This window comes from Otolemur garnettii, unplaced genomic scaffold, assembly GCF_000181295.1.
Source record: "Otolemur garnettii isolate 467f Iridium unplaced genomic scaffold, OtoGar3 scaffold00134, whole genome shotgun sequence".
NCBI lineage: Eukaryota > Metazoa > Chordata > Mammalia > Primates > Galagidae > Otolemur > Otolemur garnettii.
The window spans coordinates 3,746,846-3,765,292 of NW_003852529.1; the positions used below are offsets into that span (position 1 = coordinate 3,746,846).

General features: G+C 57.7%; 2 protein-coding genes across 2 annotated transcripts in view; both read left to right on the plus strand.

Moving 5' to 3' along the window:
* The window catches only part of BRMS1 (breast cancer metastasis suppressor 1), a 9,050-nt gene extending 4,040 nt beyond the window's left edge, over positions 1–5,010 (plus strand). The window contains exons 2-10 of the mRNA XM_012810491.2: positions 717–865; positions 955–1,045; positions 1,197–1,324; positions 1,452–1,531; positions 1,617–1,713; positions 2,245–2,337; positions 3,577–3,641; positions 4,122–4,161; positions 4,506–5,010. Coding sequence (XP_012665945.1) covers positions 724–865; positions 955–1,045; positions 1,197–1,324; positions 1,452–1,531; positions 1,617–1,713; positions 2,245–2,337; positions 3,577–3,641; positions 4,122–4,161; positions 4,506–4,513 — 744 coding nt within the window. The 5' untranslated portion in view covers positions 717–723 and the 3' untranslated portion in view covers positions 4,514–5,010. The remainder of the gene's footprint in view (positions 1–716; positions 866–954; positions 1,046–1,196; positions 1,325–1,451; positions 1,532–1,616; positions 1,714–2,244; positions 2,338–3,576; positions 3,642–4,121; positions 4,162–4,505) is intronic.
* A 798-nt stretch (positions 5,011–5,808) lies between these two features.
* RIN1 (Ras and Rab interactor 1) lies at positions 5,809–10,345 on the plus strand. Its single transcript, XM_003798355.3, has 10 exons — positions 5,809–5,999; positions 6,156–6,336; positions 6,453–6,567; positions 6,650–6,722; positions 6,841–6,932; positions 7,088–7,825; positions 8,101–8,406; positions 8,683–8,814; positions 8,934–9,091; positions 9,843–10,345. Exons 1-10 carry the CDS (start codon positions 5,914–5,916, stop codon positions 10,299–10,301), a joined length of 2,340 nt encoding a protein of 779 aa, XP_003798403.1. The 5' UTR covers positions 5,809–5,913; the 3' UTR covers positions 10,302–10,345.
* The last annotated feature ends 8,102 nt before the right edge of the window (positions 10,346–18,447 follow it).

The following is an 18,447-nucleotide window of genomic DNA, read 5'->3' on the forward strand; positions in this document are numbered from 1 at the left end:
AAAAAAAAAAAAAAAAAGAGGATTGCAGGGTGTTATCAGGAAGAGAAGTGAAGGGTATTGTAAGCAGAAGGAACAGCAGGAGCAGAGGAAGGGAAGTAGACATGCAAGAACTGGATATTAGATGGTGGGGTGGGGGAACTAGACCAGTAATTCAATTCCAATCTGTGAAGGCCCTTAAGAGGCCCTGTCAGAAATGTGGGCCCAGGCCCGTAGGCGGTGGGGAGTGCCCCCTGGGCTTTTCACATCTAGGGATCAAAGCCATGGCCAGTATTCTTAAGATTGAGACCACCAACAATGTCCAAGGGCAGGAGTGTTTGCACAGCTCTCAGGCCATTTGTGTGTCCAGGGTGTGGTGAGGCCAGTCACTTACCTGGCTGCCCCATCTGGGGTTGGGCTGGGTTCAATTCTTCACTTTGAGTCTGGGCACACCTGTAATCCTAGCACTCTGGAAGGCCAAGACAGGTGGATTGGTTGAGCTCATGAGTTTGAGACCAGCCTGAGCAAAAGTGAGACTTTGTCTCTACTAAAATTAGAAAAACTGAGGCAAGAGGATATCTTGAGCCCAAGAGTTGGAGGTTGCTATGAGCTATGATGCCATGGCACTCTGTCCAGGATGATAGCTTGAGACTGTTGGAAAAAAAAAAAAATTCTTCACTTTGCCTCTTTCCCACTAAGCTATGGGCTGTGATAAGTGATGGCTTCACTCCTTTTCCCAGAGCTGAGATGCCCATCCAGCCTCAAAGCAAAGACACAGGAGACATGGAAGCAGACGGCGATTCAGCCACAGAAATGAATGGGGGGGAGGAGGAGGAGAGTGAAGAAGAACGGAGCGGCAGCCAGACTGAGTCAGAGGAGGAGAGCTCAGGTGAGTTCCTCTGTGTGCACACGTGTGTGTACACACACAAGCACTGCCACTCCTCCCCAGAGCCTGCCCTGACTGGCCTCTTGTCCCAGAGATGGACGACGAGGACTATGAGAGGCGCCGCAGTGAGTGTGTCAGTGAGATGCAGGATCTGGAGAAGCAGTTCTCGGAGCTGAAGGAGAAGTGAGCATGGGGACACCTCAGGCGAGGTCTCTGGGCAGCAGGCCAGACCCCAGCAAGTGAGCTGTGGAGTGGCTATAGTCTGTGTTTGCCCAGGAGCTGGGGGGGAGCACGTGGTGAGCACATGGGTGCATGGCTACCTCTTACCTCCTAGATTGTTCAGGGAACGACTCAGTCAACTGCGGTTGCGTCTGGAGGAAGTGGGAGCTGAGAGAGCCCCCGAGTACACAGAACCTCTTGGAGGACTGCAGCGGAGCCTCAAGATTCGCATTCAGGTGGCAGGTCTGTGGGCTGGCCTGTGTCCTGTCCCCTCCCCTCTTGGTCCTGCCCTGCCTCCCCTTTTCTCCCAAACCTTCATGGGCCCCAGGACCCTCAGCCAAACAGGCCCACTTCCTGCCTCCCTTTGCAGGGATCTACAAGGGCTTCTGTCTGGATGTGATCAGGAATAAGTATGAGTGTGAGCTGCAGGGAGCCCGGCAGCACCTGGAGGTGAGCTCTCCTGGGCACCTGGGAATGAGGCCTGAAGTACCCCTCCCAACCCACCTGGCTGAGCCACCCACCCCACATCTTCCAGAGTGAGAAGCTGCTGCTCTATGACACACTGCAGGGGGAGCTGCAGGAGCGGATCCAGAGGCTGGAGGAGGACCGCCAGAGCCTGGACCTCAGCTCCGGTGAGCACAGGGGCCTGTCCCCACCTACACCCTCCTCTCTCTGGACCTCAGCTTCCCTTGATGCACAAGGAGACAGTCCATGGGGGTCCCTATACGGGCTGGATGAGACCAGCCTGGAAAGGGGCTGGCCAAGGACCCAGCACACAATGGGGCATAGGCAGAGTGGGTCCTGTGTCCTCTTCCGCCTCCTGCTCTCATTCTGGACCTGGGCCTGCCAATGCAATGCCACACATCCCTTAGCCACAGTCCCCTCCCTGTCAGCAGTGCCTGTGTGGGGAGGCAGGAATCATCATTGTCCCACCATCTGTAAACAAACAAACTAACTGAGGTTCACAGAAACGCAATAGCCTGTTTCCCAGGGTCACACAGCTGTACAGTCAGGACCTGAGCAGCACCAAGGCCAGGGCTCTGTCTACTACCTGTGTGATAGAGCAGGGAGAGAAGCCCAAGCTGGTGCACAGGGGGGCAGAGGCTACAGGGGAGGGACATCTGGTGGGCCATACCCTCTCCTGACTTCAGTCTGGGGCACAGAGTGGTGGGATGACAAACTACACGCCAGAGGCAGCTCGAAGTCCTGGGACTCTCTGCCACCCAGCAAGAGGAAGAAGGCGCCTCTTGTTTCTGGTATCCTTTCACCCAAGACGGCCTGAAACTGGGCAGGACGCCAGGGTCCACTCAAGATCCCAGGGAGGGGGTTGGAGGGACATGGAGAATAGTCAGACTGTCAGGGGTCCTTAAGCTATGGCCCATGGGCCATATGCAGCCCGCTGAGGACATTTATCTCGCCCGCCGGGTGTTTTTGCTGCCGCTGCCCGTCCTGCTTAGCAGCCAACTCATCCCAGGGCTTACAGACCAGCTCTCCAACGGTCTCAGGGACAGTGAACTGGCCCCCTGTTTAAAAAGTTTGAGGACCCCTAACTAGACTCATGCTGGTTTGACATCACGTGACCATATCTAGGCAAATCCAGCTGTCAGCAATTTCCCGGAAGGTCCTGGGTCTCCCCTGTGCTAAATGGACCCTAGAAAAACAGAAATGTCAACTCAGTGACTCCCAGAATTGCCTGAGTAAGATTTAGCCTTTGAGGCCTTTCTGTCTCCTGGTCTCACTCGCATAGGTCCCAGGCTCTCCCACCCCAGTGCCTCTACTCACTTCCCCCTCTTGGAATTCCTGCCTGTCCCTGCCTGGTCAGGCCCATCTCAAGTGTCACTTCTGTGAAGCCCCTCCAGGTCTTGACCCAGAACCTCTGGCTTTGCTTCACCCTCTGGGCACCTTGTGCCTTACCTTGGGGGTGCCCCTATCCCAGTGGGGACTAGCTGCCTCTGCCCCACCCAGGCAGGGCCCTTTAGTACAGGGCCTACTGTGCCCACATTCCCCCTGCGGGCCCTCCCTGGGGGTGCTCTCCAGCAGCCAGTTTCAGTCATCACAGCTGCCTGGTGCTGGCGGGCAGGCCCAGGCAGAGAGGGAGGAATCTGGAAGGTAGTCACTGGAGGAGCAAAAGGGAGATGAGGGCATGGAGACATGAGGTGGAGAGCCAGATGAGAAAAGGAGGGTTGTCTCAGGGTGGAAGAGATCAGAGTCTTTTAGTTGAAGGAAGGGGCCAGACGAGGGACAGAATAGAATAGGAGAAGGAGCAAGGTTCTGAGGGGGCACAGTGGGCCTCAGCAGCTGACCTGAAGGAGGGAGCTGAGAGTGAGCAAAGGAAATAGAGGTGGGGTGTGGGGCCCTCCAGAATCAGGAGGCCGAGAGGTAGGAAATGGAACCTAAGTCAAACCCTAGTCCACACGGTGTCCTCAGACTCCCAGGCCACATCCTTGTCCCCTGCCCCCTCCACCGGCTTCCCTGCTTCCTTGACCCTGTCACAGGCCCTTACATTGTGTACATGCTGCAGGAGATCGACATCCTGGAAGACTGGACAGCTATCAAAAAGGTGGGTCCAGCCAGGCAGGGGTCCTGCCTATAATATAACTTGGCACTCTGGGAGACCAAGGTGGGAGGATTGCTTAGGCCCAGGAATTTGAGGTTGCCATAAGCTACTATGATACCAGTGTACTCTTAGCAGAGTAACAAAGAAAGACTTTCTCAAAAAAAGAGCAGATCCACTGCTGCCTGGGCTTCAGGAGGACCTGGGGAGCTCTCTGCTCACCCCTCATTCCCCATGGCTTCAGCCCAGGCTCCCTAGATCACAATCAGCTCACAAGACCTCTCTTTGCTTGAAGCTGGCAGGTCGGGGGGGCTTTTAATCTGTCAGCCTCTTCCTTGTCCAGGGCAGGTTTTGGTGGTACAGAGGGTGGGGGAGGTGGTAGAGCAGCAGGCTGGCTCTGCCGGGGGCTTGTGCTCCCAGCCCTCAGTGCAGTGCTGAGCCCAGTGTGGTGGAGGCTCTCAGGGGCTTTTCTTCTCACCCTCACAGGCTAGGGCAGCTGTGTCCCCTCAGAAGAGAAAATCAGATGGTAAGAACCATGCCGGTCGGGCTGCCTGTCTTCCCCATCCCAGCCTTCAAGAGAGGAGCCCAGAGAGGGGCAGTGGCCATAGCAGAGTTGGTGGCTGAGAAAGTTAGGACAGTTTAGGTTTGAGAGGCTTGAGGGAGTTTGGGGAGCAGGAACCAGCATGGGGATGGTGGAAAGACTTTGGATTGGTAGAGACCCTAGCTGGGACCTACAGGTGAGGGCTATGGAGCTGCCCAGAACTCTCCCATGAGGCCACTCCCCTCCATCTCCCACAAGAAGTGGCTGTTTCCTTCTTGGTTCAGCTTCTAATCATGGGTGACAATTTTGTGCTTCTCACATATCTGCAGGACCGTGACCTTCCTGTTTACAGCCAGGAGCTCCCTCGGAGCAACTAGCACCAAACCCAGATTCACGTTTTCCTGCTGCAGAGAGTCAGGCGGCCATGTCCGGCTCTGCCCAGCAGGCCCTCCAGCCGTCAGTAGGATGGATGTCACTGGGATGGACAACTCCTCTGTGTTCCTTGCAGGCTGCACAGCTGTAGCCCTGAGCCACCCTGGCCGGGCAAGACTGTTGTCTGTGTCCCTGAGCAGCACCACCCCTCCTGAACATCAGCATCCTTAATGCTCCCTGTGCCAGGCTGCTTACCTGGGCCCTGGCTTCTAGCCACTGGGATGCAGGCCCCACTGTGTGGGAACTCAGAGCCAGGAGTAGGAGTATTTGGAGGGGCGGGGGCTGAACACTTGCTGGAGTTGGGGGTGAGAGGCCAGGCTCCCCAGGCTTCCTCAGGGTGGTTCTTGGTACCTCCCTCCCAGACTCTGAGGACTGCAACTAAAACCTTCCCTGGGACTCTGGCGTGCCTGTGTGTCTGATTTACCTCACAAGGGAATAAGAGCTTCTGTCGGGAGTGCCTGAGGCAGGCATGCTCTCCCCTGCACTCCTGCAGCTTGGCAACCCCTCTCCCTACCCCATGGGAGCTGGACTCTGGACTGGCCTGTGCCAGTGAGCAGAGTCCCAAGCAACATGGTGTGAAGGGAGGATGCCTGGTGGGGGCGTGCACAGTGCCTGGAGCCCAGTCATGTCTGCACCTGCCCTGGTTGTTTGGCAGATTGGGGCAGCAGCCCATAGTGGCCTGTGTGCGTGGGAGGCAGCCGGCAGCAGCACCATGTGCTGACGACCTCAAAGCCAGACTCCCCCTGCTTAGCGCTGTCAGAACCACCCCCAGAACCTCAGTTAAGCAAAGGGGTTAGTTTCCATGGAGACATGGCATCTTTTCTCCATGGCAACGTGAAATCCCAAAACCCAGGTTGGGCTCAGGAATGAGTCATGTGTGACCAATAGGGGGTGCTATCTCACAAGGCTGACCGCCCCCAAGGCAGTGGACAGATGAGCGACTGACCATAGGCCCAAGGGTGAGGCTTGGGCCTGTGGGGACACAGACCAGCTCTGCTTAACCCCTTCCTGTCCACCCATGAGATTTGAGGTGGGTCAAATCTGCCAGGCTGTGGGCGGCCCTGTGTGGAAGTGGCTCCAAAGCCTGGACCAACAGAGTAGAGCTAGCAGGGAGAGGATTCCTGCCCCTTGAGGCTAGGCCCAGAACAGAGAAGGCCTGGTGGGGTGGACACACAAGAGTTAACTGGCGGGGTGTGACAGGCGGACCGCCCTCAGGAAGTGTTACTCACCAGGAATGTGTGAGCCTGTGCCTCAGGGCTGGATTCTCTTCCTGAGTCCCAGCAGAAGCTGAAGGAGCTCCCAGCCATGGAAACCCCTGGGGAGCCAGGAGCAGGCCCTCGCAGAGCCCCCAGCCTAGTCAACTTCTCGCCTGAGCACCTGGAGAGAGAAAAGTTAGTGAAGTTAGAAGTATATTGGCAGCAGTGGCGAGGGACTGCAAGCAGAGGATCTATCCTCTAGCAGAGGCGTGGGCAGCCAGGGATAGGGTGGGGGGTGGGCAAGGGTCCAAGTCCCTGGCCCACTGCTCAGGTCTGGCTATCCACCTCCAGGCCAGCCCAGTGTCCGCTGTATGACATGCCCAATGCCAGCGGGAGGCAAGCAGGTGGGCCCCAGCAGGCGGGGCGCGTGGTGAGCCTGCGGGAGCGGCTGCTGCTCACCCGTCCCGTGTGGCTGCAGCTTCAGGCCAATGCTGCAGCTGCGCTGCACGTGCTGAGGGCTGAGCCCCCGGGGGTGAGTCTTGCCCCCAACCTCTAGGGACTGGCCAGCCAAAGGCAGGAGGGAGGGGGTTGGGGAGAGGGGTTGGACACAGAGGTCCTGAGGCTTCCAACCCCCCAATCCACTTGCAGACATTTCTGGTGCGGAAATCTAACACGCGCCAGTGCCAGGCCCTGTGTGTGCGGCTCCCTGAAGCCAGCGGCCCCTCCTTCGTCTCCAGCCACTACATCCTGGAGAGCCCTGGCGGTGAGAGGGGCTGGCCTGGCGGGAAGGGGCTGGAAGCAGGGGGGAGTTCCCAGAGAACCGCCTCACTTCCCGCCTCTCAAAGGCATCTCCTTGGAGGGCTCAGAGCTCGTGTTCCCGGACCTCATCCAGCTCATCTGTGCCTACTGCCACGCCCGGTGAGTCTGCCCACAGGCGCCTGGTGTCCACAGGGGCCTTTCTGCCTAGAGAGCATCCTCTCTGCTCCTGTGGCCCAAGCCTCCCTCATCCTGACTTTGCTCCCCTCTCTGGCCCCAGGGATATCCTTCTTCTCCCACTCCAGCTCCCCTGCGCCATCCAGCAGGCGGCCACCCACAAGGAGCTGGAGGCCATCTCCCATCTGGGCATTGGTAAGGGCTGTCCTGCCACCCATTGCTCAGATGGACAAGCTGAAGCCAAGAGGGGAAGGGACAGCATGTGACACCCAGCCTTAGCCTGTGTCTGTTCTTGGTTGGGCTCCCTCCCCTAGCCAGTCCCCAAGGCCTGGTTGGTTTCTCTTCCCCAGAGTTCTGGAGCTCCTCTCTCAACACCAAGGCTCGGAGGGGCCCATGTGAAGGCCTGCTGCTGCCCCAGCTGAAGGCCCGGTCCCCTCAAGAACTGGACCAGGGTACTGGAGCAGCCCTGTGTTTCTTCAATCCCCTGTTCCCAGGGGACCTGGGCCCCACCAAGCGGGAGAAATTCAAGAGGAGCTTCAAAGTACGCGTATCCACAGAGACCTCCAGCCCCCTGTCTCCGCCTGCTGTGCCGCCTCCTCCAGTTCCCGTGCTGCCAGGGGTAGCCCCCAGCCAGACGGAAAGGCTGCCCCCTCGCCAGCTGCTGCGAAGGGAGAACTCAATGGGGTACCGTGTGCCAGGAGACAGCGGTCCTGGCCTCCCGCCCTTGCCTTCCCTCCAGGAGGTGGACTGCGGCTCCCCCAGCAGCTCTGAGGAGGAGGGGGCACTGGAGTCCTGGGGGAGCCCAGCGACCTCACCCCGCCTGGGTCGCCGGCGGCCTCTGCTTCGGTCCATGAGTGCAGCCTTCTGCTCCCTACTGGCGCCCGAGCATCAGGTGGGCCGGGCAGCCATGGCACTGATGCGGGACCGCCACACAGCCGTGGGCCAGTTAGTGCAGGACTTACTTACCCAGGTGCGGGCCGGACCTGAGTCCCAGGAGCTGCAGGGCATCCGCCAGGCGCTGAGCCGGGCCCGGGCCATGCTGAGTGCTGAGCTGGGCCCAGAGAAGCTACTGCCACCGGAGAGGCTGGGTGAGGCCCCAGCTGCCCTGTGCTGGCTCTGCCCCTGTGTCCATCGCTCCAGTGGGTCACCGCCCTACTCTCCCATCCCCCTCCAACATGCCAGCCTGTCTCTGATTCTGTTTCCACCTTGTCTCACCACTGTTGGAGTGAATTCCATGACCTTCTTCTATACTCCACACTGCTGCGCCTCTCCTCCCAGCTCTGCACCTTCTCCCTTCTCCCCTGGGCTCTGCACCCCTACCCCGCCCTGTGCCCTTAACCCCTGCTTGCTCCCTCCTCCACAGAACATGTTCTAGAGAAGTCGTTGCATCGCTCTGTACTCAAGCCTCTTCGGCCCATCCTGGCAGCACACCTTCGGCGCCGGCTTTCCACGAATGGCTCCTTGGGCCGCCTGGCTGAGGGCCTCCGACTGGCCCGGGCCCAGGGCCCTGGGGCCTTTGGATCCCACCTGAGCCTACCCTCCCCAGCAGACATAGAGCAGGTGCGCCAGAAGCTGCTGCAGCTGCTCTGCACCTACTCACCCAGTGCCCAGGTCAAGCGGCTCCTGCAGGCCTGCAAGCTGCTCTACACTGCTCTGAGGGCCCAGGAGGGTATGTCCCCTCCACACCTCCACTTGCCTGCCCCTCTGAGTCAGAGGCAGGCCCTAGGCTCCCAGGGCCTGGAACAGCACAGCAGGAGAGCATGAGCCCACCCTCCCACCTTGCAGGAGGCACCCTCTCCACAGCCACTCCACCAGCTTGCTGCAGAGACCACATTGTTAGGGCCTGGCAGGCAGAGGGGAGGGGTCACCATCTAAGATAAGGATTATCCTCTGACCCTGGGCCTCCAGGAGAGCCTGCAGCTTCTCCCTTACCATGTCCCCATAGGGGAGGGTGCTGGTGCTGATGAGTTCCTACCACTGCTGAGCCTCGTCTTGGCCCATTGTGACCTCCCTGACCTATTGCTGGAGGCCGAGTATATGTCAGAGCTGCTGGAGCCCACTTTGCTCACTGGAGAAGGTAAGAGACCCCGCCTCTGGGGGGCACTGGCTGCTGCACTGGCCCTGAGAAGCCCAGAAGGGAAGAAAGAGCCAATCCCCCACACTCAGCCCAACCTGCCTTCTTCCCCTGTGTCCCAGGCGGCTACTACCTGACCAGCCTCTCAGCCAGCCTGGCTCTGCTAAGCAGCCTGGACCAGGCCCCTGCCCCTACCCTCCCGCTGAGCCCCTCACAGGAACTACAGCGCTCCCTCAGCCTCTGGGAGCAACGCTGCCTGCCTGCCACCCACAGCTTCCAGGTAACAGGCCCTCCACTGCACCTCCCCAAACCAGCCAAGCCCAGAGGGCCCCTGGAACCAGCAAGGCCCCCTCCTTTTCCCAGTGAGGCCTAGCAAGGGGATAGGGCTACTGCTAGGTCACTCTGCAAGAGAAGAAGCACCCTATCCTAATGTTATAGCTAGCCCTTTTATGCTGGGTGCTCTAGGAGAAGCATCCCTGAATCACCACAGGAACTCTGAAGGCGGGGCTGTTACTATTCTCCTTTTACAGAGGAGGAAACAGGATGTAGGGAAGGGAAGGGGACCTCCAGCCCCCAGCCAGGGCTCTGCCTCCCCTGGTTTCAGCCACATAACCACTCTCCCTCTCATCCTGCTCTGCCCAGTTATCCTCAGAGCTAGACACCATCACTGCCCTGTACCTTTCTACTTAGTCCCAGCCTTAGCTAAGATTAGTCCACACTCTGCAGCCAGCTCCTGGATTCTAGTCCTGGCACTACCACTTGTTGGCTGTGAGAGCTTGGGCAATTTACTTAAACAATTTGTGCCTCAGTTCTCTCCAAGATGGGATATTAGTATCTACCTCCTAGGGCTGGTACAAGGACTGTGTGAGCTAATGCAGGCTGAGTGCTTAACCTGCAGTGCCCACAAGCCCACCCTTGGAGCTCACAAAGCTTTTGCCAGCTGGATCTGCCACTGGATTTACCCCACCCCTGTCCCTGCGTGGCATGCCAGGCAGGGCTGAATATCTTTTTTCGCTTCTTCTCCTGCATAGCACCTCCTCCGAGTAGCCTATCAGGACCCCAGCAGTGGCTGTACCTCCAAAACCCTGGCTGTGCCCCCAGGGGCCTCCATCACCACCCTGAACCAGCTCTGTGCCACCAAGTTCCGAGTGACCCAGCCCGACACTTTCAGCCTCTTCCTGTACAAGGAGCAGGGCTACCACCACCTGCCTCCTGGAGCCTTGGCCCACCGACTGCCCACTACTGGCTACCTCGTCTACCGCCGGGCAGAGTGGCCTGAGACCCAGGGGACTGCATCAGAGGAGGGCAGTGGGCAGCCAGAAGTGGAGAAAGGGGGCCAGGGAGATGGGGACATTGGGATGAAAGCCAGTCCCAGGGACAGGATGGGAGAGCCTAAGACAACTGCTGAAGACAACGAGGGCCAGGCCAGGGGCAGCCCTGCTCAGCCAGGGGAGTCAGGGGCTAAGGGAAGCCAGACAGCTGAAGAGTAGCTAGAAGTGGCTAAAGGATCCTTTGGGGCAGAAGACTCTGAGCCTGCTGGAAAGGTCTTTCAGAGCCATCACCCTGGCCACTGCCTCCTTGTTTACCCCCACCTGGGCCCTCTCCTGTGTCTGCCTTCCACAGTTCTCTAATACTCCTCTCACAAGTCCACCTGCTAGGAACACAATGGCCACTTCTGAGGGGTTGAAGTAACTGATGAGGAGGGTCGACCCCTGGATTATGTGCCTGAGACCCCTTGCCTCGTTTTTCTCCCCCAGCTGGAGGCTAGCCAGCCACAGTGGTGGGTGTGCCAACTGAGGACAAATCCAGCTGATGCCAGCCTCTGGTTGTCCCAGTTCGTTTTGCACCTTCCCCCATGGGCACAGCCCAGGTGGGGGCTTCCAGGCCTTGAAAGGCTACAACCACTTCTGTGTGTCAGGGAGGCAGCAGAATGGGCCCTGCCTTGGGCCTTTGGGAGGACCCTCCTCTTTAATTATCAGAATTGTCACCTGTCCAATGGGGATAAGATACCTGCTGTGCCCCTCTCCTAAGTGGTCCAGGAGTCAAAATGGATGATTTTGCTACAAAACAGAGCCCAGACTAGGGAAAGAGGGAGGGAAGGAGTTCTCTTCCAAGAGTCTGCTCCCTGCAGAGCAGGGCTGTCCCTTTCTGGGGCTATGCCGGTCAGTCCAGGGAGAAAGCACCCAAGTTCTAGTCTTGTCCCCAAGATCAGAAGTCGTCCCAGGCACTCCAGCATCCCAGAGAAATTGGGCATGCCCACAGCAGGCAGAGTAAGCTTCCAACATGAAGAGTAGGGCTCAGAAGCCATTTTCTCTGCACTAAACTCTTGGCCCTGTGTGTGGGAATAGGCAGGGCTTGTTAGCCCTACTGAGGTTCAGGAAGGTGACTCCTGGGACGTCACTCAAACCAGGGTGTTAGGCTCCAACTCCCCCATTTAAGCCCTAACAAATTAACCCTCAAGGCCAGGGCAGCCCCAAAGGAGTGCCCAGAGTAAGCAGCAGATGTTAGCAAAAAACTGGCATCCCTCAACCACAAGGTGGCATGTTCGGCCCAGGAAGCTGCTGGGTGGGTGACTGCTGAGGGGTGAAGACAGCTCAGAGACACAGCAGAGGTGATCACTGGCCTTACACTCCAACAGCCACCAGATAACCTGGGGGCAGCACTGGGGCAGAGCTTGCTGGCCATCAGGTCCCTTGGAATTGGGGGTTTGGGTGAAGCTAACCTCTAGGGACTACTGCCCAGGAAGGAGTCATCCCTGATAGAGGACCCAGCCAGTTTTAGAGACTGTCCCATTGGGTGCTCATCACGAAGGGACAGCAACCCTCATGTCAGACACGACAGCGAGGTGCAAATTGTGGACACTGGTGCCCACGTGTGGCAGCTCTGCCTCCTCACTTCCACGTCCTTCCTCAGCCTCTCGCTGGCAGGAGGTTACTTTGCTTCTATCTGTTTTCCCTCCCTCCCTCCCCACCCCCAGTGCTTTGTACGGTACAGTGCTGTGCACCCTATGGCACTTAATAAACCTCCAGACCTACTGGAGCTTGGTAACTAGGGGTGAGGGGCAGCGAGGTGGTAGCCTGGGGAAGGAAGGAGGAGCTGGGTTCTGGGAACCAAACATGGAGTGGATCAAGTTCAGTCCCAGAGGAAGGACCTGGAATGTTGGCAGGGAGTGCTCAGAGGACCCCAAGGGCCTCACATGGAGCTGGGCTCATAGGACCAGGTTCTGGGCCCTTCCCTCCCTTGCCCTGCTCAGTTGTAAGTCCTGAACTCTAGGAATTGGGCATGTCCACACCCATGTCTCACTGGAGCCCTGACCAGGCCTGCCCACTGCCTGGGGAATTTAATTAATCTCAAGAGTCTGATGGCTCGGCGCCTATAGCTCAACCGGCTAAGGCGCCAGCCACATACACCTAAGGTGGCGGGTTCAAATCCCCAGCCCGGACCCGCCAAACAACAATGACGGCTGCAACCAAAAAATAGCCGGGCGTTGTGGCGGGCGCCTGTGGTCCCAGCTACTTGGGAGGCGGAGGCAGGAGACTCGCTTGAGCCCAGGAGTTGGAGGTTGCTGTGAGCTGTAATGCCACGGCACTCTACCCAGGGGGACAGCTTGAGGCTCTGTCTCAAAAAAAAAAAAAAAAAAAAAAAAAGAGTCTGACTGGCCAGGAGGCCAGGCCAAACCAGGAGCAACTAGGTCATGACATAGGGGCAGGGCCTCCAGGCGGGGCAGTCTCACTAGTTCCACTTCACAGATAAGGAAACTTGCTCAGGCAAGTGGCTTGTTACAGGGCAAAGGACTGAGACATCCTCCCAAACAGGACTCGCTTGTGGGTCCCCTCAGCAGTAATCTGTCGAGTGTCCTTTATGGACCAAGCACCCACAGCCCCAGTGGAAGGAAGCAGCTAAGTGTCCATCCTTCCAGAGATCTGGGCAACAGCAGACATCCCTCTGGGGATTCTGCGCCTTGCTCCCCGACCTGCCATGTCTTTTGTCCTCATGGAAAAGGAAGCCAGGGCTCCAAGAGCTGCGGTGGTGACCCAGCATCTCCTGCTGCCGTCAGGACCAGACCCTGACTTGGGCCTGTTGAGTAGCAGTCAAATCATTTCCTTGCCGGTGAAGGTTGCAAAAAGAGCTCCTAAGTCACTTTAGTTTTTCCTGAGTTTATTGTCTCTCTTTCTCACCAGAATGCCAGTGCCAACTAGGCCTTGTTCCCAGCTTAATCTCAAGGGCCTAGAACAATGCCTGGACAGGAACTGGCACTTAGGGAATATTAATAGACCTGTAAGGATTGATTGGGAAGACTCAGCTCGTTTCCGGCGTTGTTGGGGGGAACGGGACAGTGTGCTCTCCATCGCCGCCGCCAGGAGGCGAGTGCGCCCCACTCCTAGGCCCGCGCCGGTCTCTAAGACTCAGGCCACCCCGGGACCTGCAGGCCTGGTGACAGGAGAGGAGCCCCGCAGCCGGGCCCCGCGACGTCCTGGCACAAGGATCCCGCGAATGGGGTGTGGGAGAGGCTGCTAAGCCCAGGTTCTAGCAGTGGGGTAGGTGGAAAGCAATCACTGAGACACACACCACCATCCTGGCCACCTTCCACACAGGGTTTAACAGCTTGCCTTGGCCTTGAGACCTGTGCTCACGCCCACAGTGCAACACACAGTAACACTCTGACCCACATTCCCACACACAGAGTGTGACACCCAGCCACAGGCATGCATGACACCACTCGGGCATTCCCAGGGTTAGTGGCACACCCTGGCATCTTTCTGTTCATGTTCTACTGGACAGGACACAAGGACACACAGGTGCCCCTCCTCCAGTTCCCTGACAGACCAAACACCCACTCAGACATCCCTAGATCTGCAAACACAGAAATATGTCCTCAACACCTTCACTTTCAGGTTCAGAGTGTGACTCCCTGACATGCACAAGGTGACACGCAAATATGACACACTCGGGGACAAGCTGGCACAGAGACATGTGTCACAGAGACCCCATGACACACTTAGACCTCCCCATGCAGAACTGTCACTGACACCCCAAACCCTCCACTCAGACACAGCACACAGCATCCTCTTCCTGGGCAAGCACTGCAGGTGTGAAAACACTCGGGCATCTGTCGCCCACACCCAGAGGCACAGACATACCTTTTATACTCTGAGCAGAAAGAAGTGGTATCAGCCTGGCTCCTGACTCATCTCACTCCCAGCCCTGGCTACTCCTGCCGCTGCACACCCACCCCAGCCCATGGTGGCTCCCAGTAGGGGTGAGTTGCTGAGAAGACCCCTGTGAGAGGCATGGTGACCCCACTGGCCAGGCCAGAGGCAGAGGCAGGCAGCACTGGGCGGGGCTGTCTGAGCTCATCAGATTCCAGCCTGAGTGATTCACTAGGAGCGCCTGGGGAGGACCTAGGAGGGGGCTCTGGCCTAAGAGCTGGAGCTTGGGGGCCTGGGTGGGCGTTGGACCAGGATCCTGGTCTGGGTCAAGAAGAAGCTCCAATCTGGGGTCGGGGGGCTTCTTGAGGGGATGTCCCATCCTGAAGAGATGGCAGTGGGGTAAGGCTCCCAGGAGGGGCCTAGGACGCAGAGCTAAGCCACAAGATGAGACAATCAGTGCTTCCTGCCCACCCCACCCAGGGCCTAGGCCCCTGACCCCACTCCTTCCTGGTCCCAGCTGCTGGGTGTCTTTAGCAGGGATTAGGCCAAGTGTGGGGGCAGGGGTGGAGTGACCCTCATAGTTCATCTTAGGCCATCGAGCAGGTAGTCCAAATGGACTCCAGAGGCCCCAAAGGGCTGGTCTTGCCTGCCCCATTGGAGCCGACAGGGTTACAGACCCGCACTGCCCTGCCAGGGGAAGCCCTGCCAGAACCCAGAACACATAGCTGTCCCACCGCCAGGGATGTTTTCCTGCTGAGATTGAGGCCTCTGCTCCTGGCACCTCCAGACCCCCCTGCCTCCCAGGCCAGGCTGATGCTCAGAGGAGGTAGAGGTTGAAGACACCCAGACCCAGCTGCAGGGTGACAGGAAGAAAGGATAGGGCTGGGGGCAGGCAGGGGCACAGGAAGTGCCTTTCTGGGAACTCTGTACCAAAATAGCCCATTCGGTCCCTACTCAGGTCTCAGTGTCCCACGAGGGAGGTGTATGTCACCAAGGAGACCCTCAGAAGAGAGGAGCCTGCACTGACCTCAGTCTAGCTTTTTCTCACCAACCCCTCCCACCCTCTCCACCCCCACCACAGCCTCTGCTCCACTTTGAAGTCCTAACATAAATATCATGTCTGCTTGGGTTCCCCTTCCAGGCCTGGTCATAGCCCCTGGACCTGGCTCCTGCTCCAGCCAGTCCTGGGGGACACAGTGCAAGGAGAGAGGAGGTTGGCCTGGACCTCCCAGGGAAGGTGCCTAGCCAGAGACAGGGTGACTCTGGAGATGGAAAGGAAGTGAGCAGAGAACAGAGAGACAGACCCCAGAAACCAGTGAGGGAACAATCCTGGCAGCAGGAGAGGAGACAGAGAGGGAAGAGAAAGCAAGAGGGAGAAAGAGAGCTGGCAGCAAGAGAGAAGGATGGAGCGACACAGAGAGGAGGTAGGAGGGAGGCACTAGACAGGAAGAAGAGGCTCCAGAGGTGGGCTCAGGGAGGCTGAGATGCAGCAGCAAGGAATAGGATGTGGCATGTGTGATGCCTGCCTAGGACTGGAGGGGGGTTCCCCAGGACATGGGACTTTCAGCGTGGATACCAAAGAAGTGCTCAGTAAACTGGGACAGGGACCACAGAGTCCCTTTGCACAGATGAGGAAACTGTCCCTGAGAAGGGCTATTTGTATAATGAGTTGGGGACTTGGACCCTTCTAACTCTGACATGCTCTAGGACTCTCTTTCTTATGGGCAGATGTGACCAGATGTTCAGATCATGTGTCTGCTAAGAAAGGGAACTGGGGCCAAACTGGCCCCAGTTGGGCTATTGGAGACAGCCAATGCTTCTCTCTCACAGCTGTGGGCACAGGTGTGGACAGGGGACACACATCACCAGCTGTGCACACACACATGCACGTACATGCAAGCACATGGCTGTGCACCCACGAACACAGACAAGGTCTCTCTCTTCACAGCAAAGACACCACCCCAACCTCAGCCTCTTCCACCTGTCAAGATATCAGGGGCTAGGCCTGGGCTGGCTAACACCCCTTCTTCCTCGGACCCCTTCCCCAAGCCACTCTCTCCCACCCGTCCAGGCCCCAGCACCGCTGCCTCCTTTCCTGCAGTACTGACCCACCCAGAAGCACACAGGGTGGGGCACCAACACATTTGGAGGAGGAGGAGGCTGTCATTGCTCCCTCCCCACCCCTACTACTGCCGGGGTAGGACCTCTCCCACCTCCCCTCCTCGGGCTCCCACCCAAGACCAGGCGCCTACCGCCTACCCATTAGCCCTTCCTCCTGACAGCCCGAAGCTGGGGTGGTTTGGGAAGAATTTAGACATAGAGGAAGATGGGGGGATGGGGACAGAAGAAAAGGGAGGAAAGGAGGTGATCTGTATACAAAGCAATGTGCTGGCTCAGCAGCCTGGCATGCCAAGGCTCTCCAGGATGCCTGCCCAGGGGGCGCCCCAATCACACTAGACACCCCCACCCCTACCCCTACTGTTCCACTGGTCCTTCTTTGAGCCAGCCCTCTGCAGACCACCCTCACCCCCCACAGGCCCACACACTGCATCCAAAACCCTCATCTGCCTTCTGCTTGTCCTAGTGGCTGCAAGACAAGTCTCCGTAGGGGGGCTTCTGTTTCCATGCCCCTCTTGAGGTGAGCTCTCCCCAAATGGTCCACAAACAGATCAGGGAAGCTTCCCAGCTTCCTGACCCCCCATGTGAGCTTAGCCTGGTCTTGGGAGGTACACTGTCCCCACCCTCAGCCTGGGAGACACATTGGCAAAGGACTCAGCAGAGAACACAGGCCATGTGGTACCAGGGGAATCATCACACTAGACCTCTGCCAGTGGTGGGGTGAGTTGTCCTGGCCCAGGGTCTCCCACTGAATCCTGTGTCCTTGTGTCCAACACTACATCTTGGCATCTTGTCATTCATACAACCACCCACTTACCATTCATGCACTTACTCATTTTTATACCCTTCTCTCTATCCACCTGTCTATCCATCTACTCATCCTCCTACCTAATCATCCTTCCACCTATCCTTGCATCCATGATCCATACACCATTCACCCATCCATACACTATCCATGCATCTATCCATACAACCATATATCCACTCACCCACCCTCTAAGCATTTATCACATCAATTAGCATCTTCTCTGAGCTAGGCTCAGAGTAGCAGGAAGTATAAGACCACAACCAAGCCCCTCTCCAGCTCCTCACATCCAGATTCCTGATGCTGTGCCCAATGCACCCCACATTCTGACTAGATCAGAAAGTTCTTAGGCAGCCTCAACCCTACCTCACCTAACCTGGAGAGGGCTGGTGAGTGCTGGTGCATGTACCCTCCCAAGCTGGGCACCCAGGTGCATCTCCAAGTTACATTTTCTATCCACTAAACCCTTAGCCTTGCTGAAGCCAGGGATGCCCTCCTTCCCTCTCCACCCCCCCCCCCCGTCCCCAAGCCAGGCTTCCCTCCACTGGCAAGTAGGCCCAGCCAGCACATCTGGAATTTAGCCTCTGACCCTCCTCCTCCTGCTTCACTTGCCTGTCCCCTAACCCCTCACCCCCACTGAGGCTGGGGTCTTGACCTCTGATCTGACCGACTCACTTGCCAGACAGCCTGTAGCTGTCCCCTCAGACACCCCGTAGCTGTCCCCTCAGACACCCCCACACTGGCCATTGCCCGAATCATGACTGGGCTCGCCACACCCTTGGCCCAGGCTCAGGACCGCCCCTAAGGAGCCCCGAGAGGCTGCCTCCCCCAGCCCGGCCCGCCCTGCTGCCCCGTGCTCCAGCCAGCTCCCTTCCCTTTCCCAGCCTATTGCAACAGCCTCCTTACTGGTCCCTGGCCTCCTGTCCCTTCCACTCACCACACACCAACTGCAGAGATTTCTCTTCATGCCTCTCTTCCCCCATGGCCTCCACAATGAAGGCCCAGACTTCTGGGGCTGCTTTGGAACCTTCCAAACCAGACTTCCACTCCCCTTCTGACATGTTCTCTCCTCTCCTTCTCATTGTCCACCTCAATGTCTATCACTCTGGCCCAGAGGGGTTTTTTGTATTCTCCAAATACATCTTGAGCTCTCCCACCTCAGTAGTTTTGTCTAGGCTGTGCCTTCTTTTTGCTATGCTTTCCTCCAAACTTTGCCTTTTGACATCACACCTAAATCCCAGCCTCTACTCCAACTATGCCTCAGGGTGCTATGGCAAGGGGCCGGGCACAGTGGTTCATGCCTGCAATCCCAGCACTTTGGGAGGCTGAGGTGGGCAGATTGCCTGAGCTCATGAGTTCAAGACCAGCCTGAGCTAGAGTGAGACCCCATCTCTAAATAAATTAGCTGGGCATTGTGGCAGGTGCCTGTAGTCCCAGCTACTCAGGAGGCTGAGACAAGAGCATTCCTTGAGTCCAAGAGTTTGAGGTTCCTGTGAGCTGTGATGCCATAGCACTTTACTGAGGGCCACAAAGTGAGACTCTTTCTCAAAAAAAAAAAAAAAA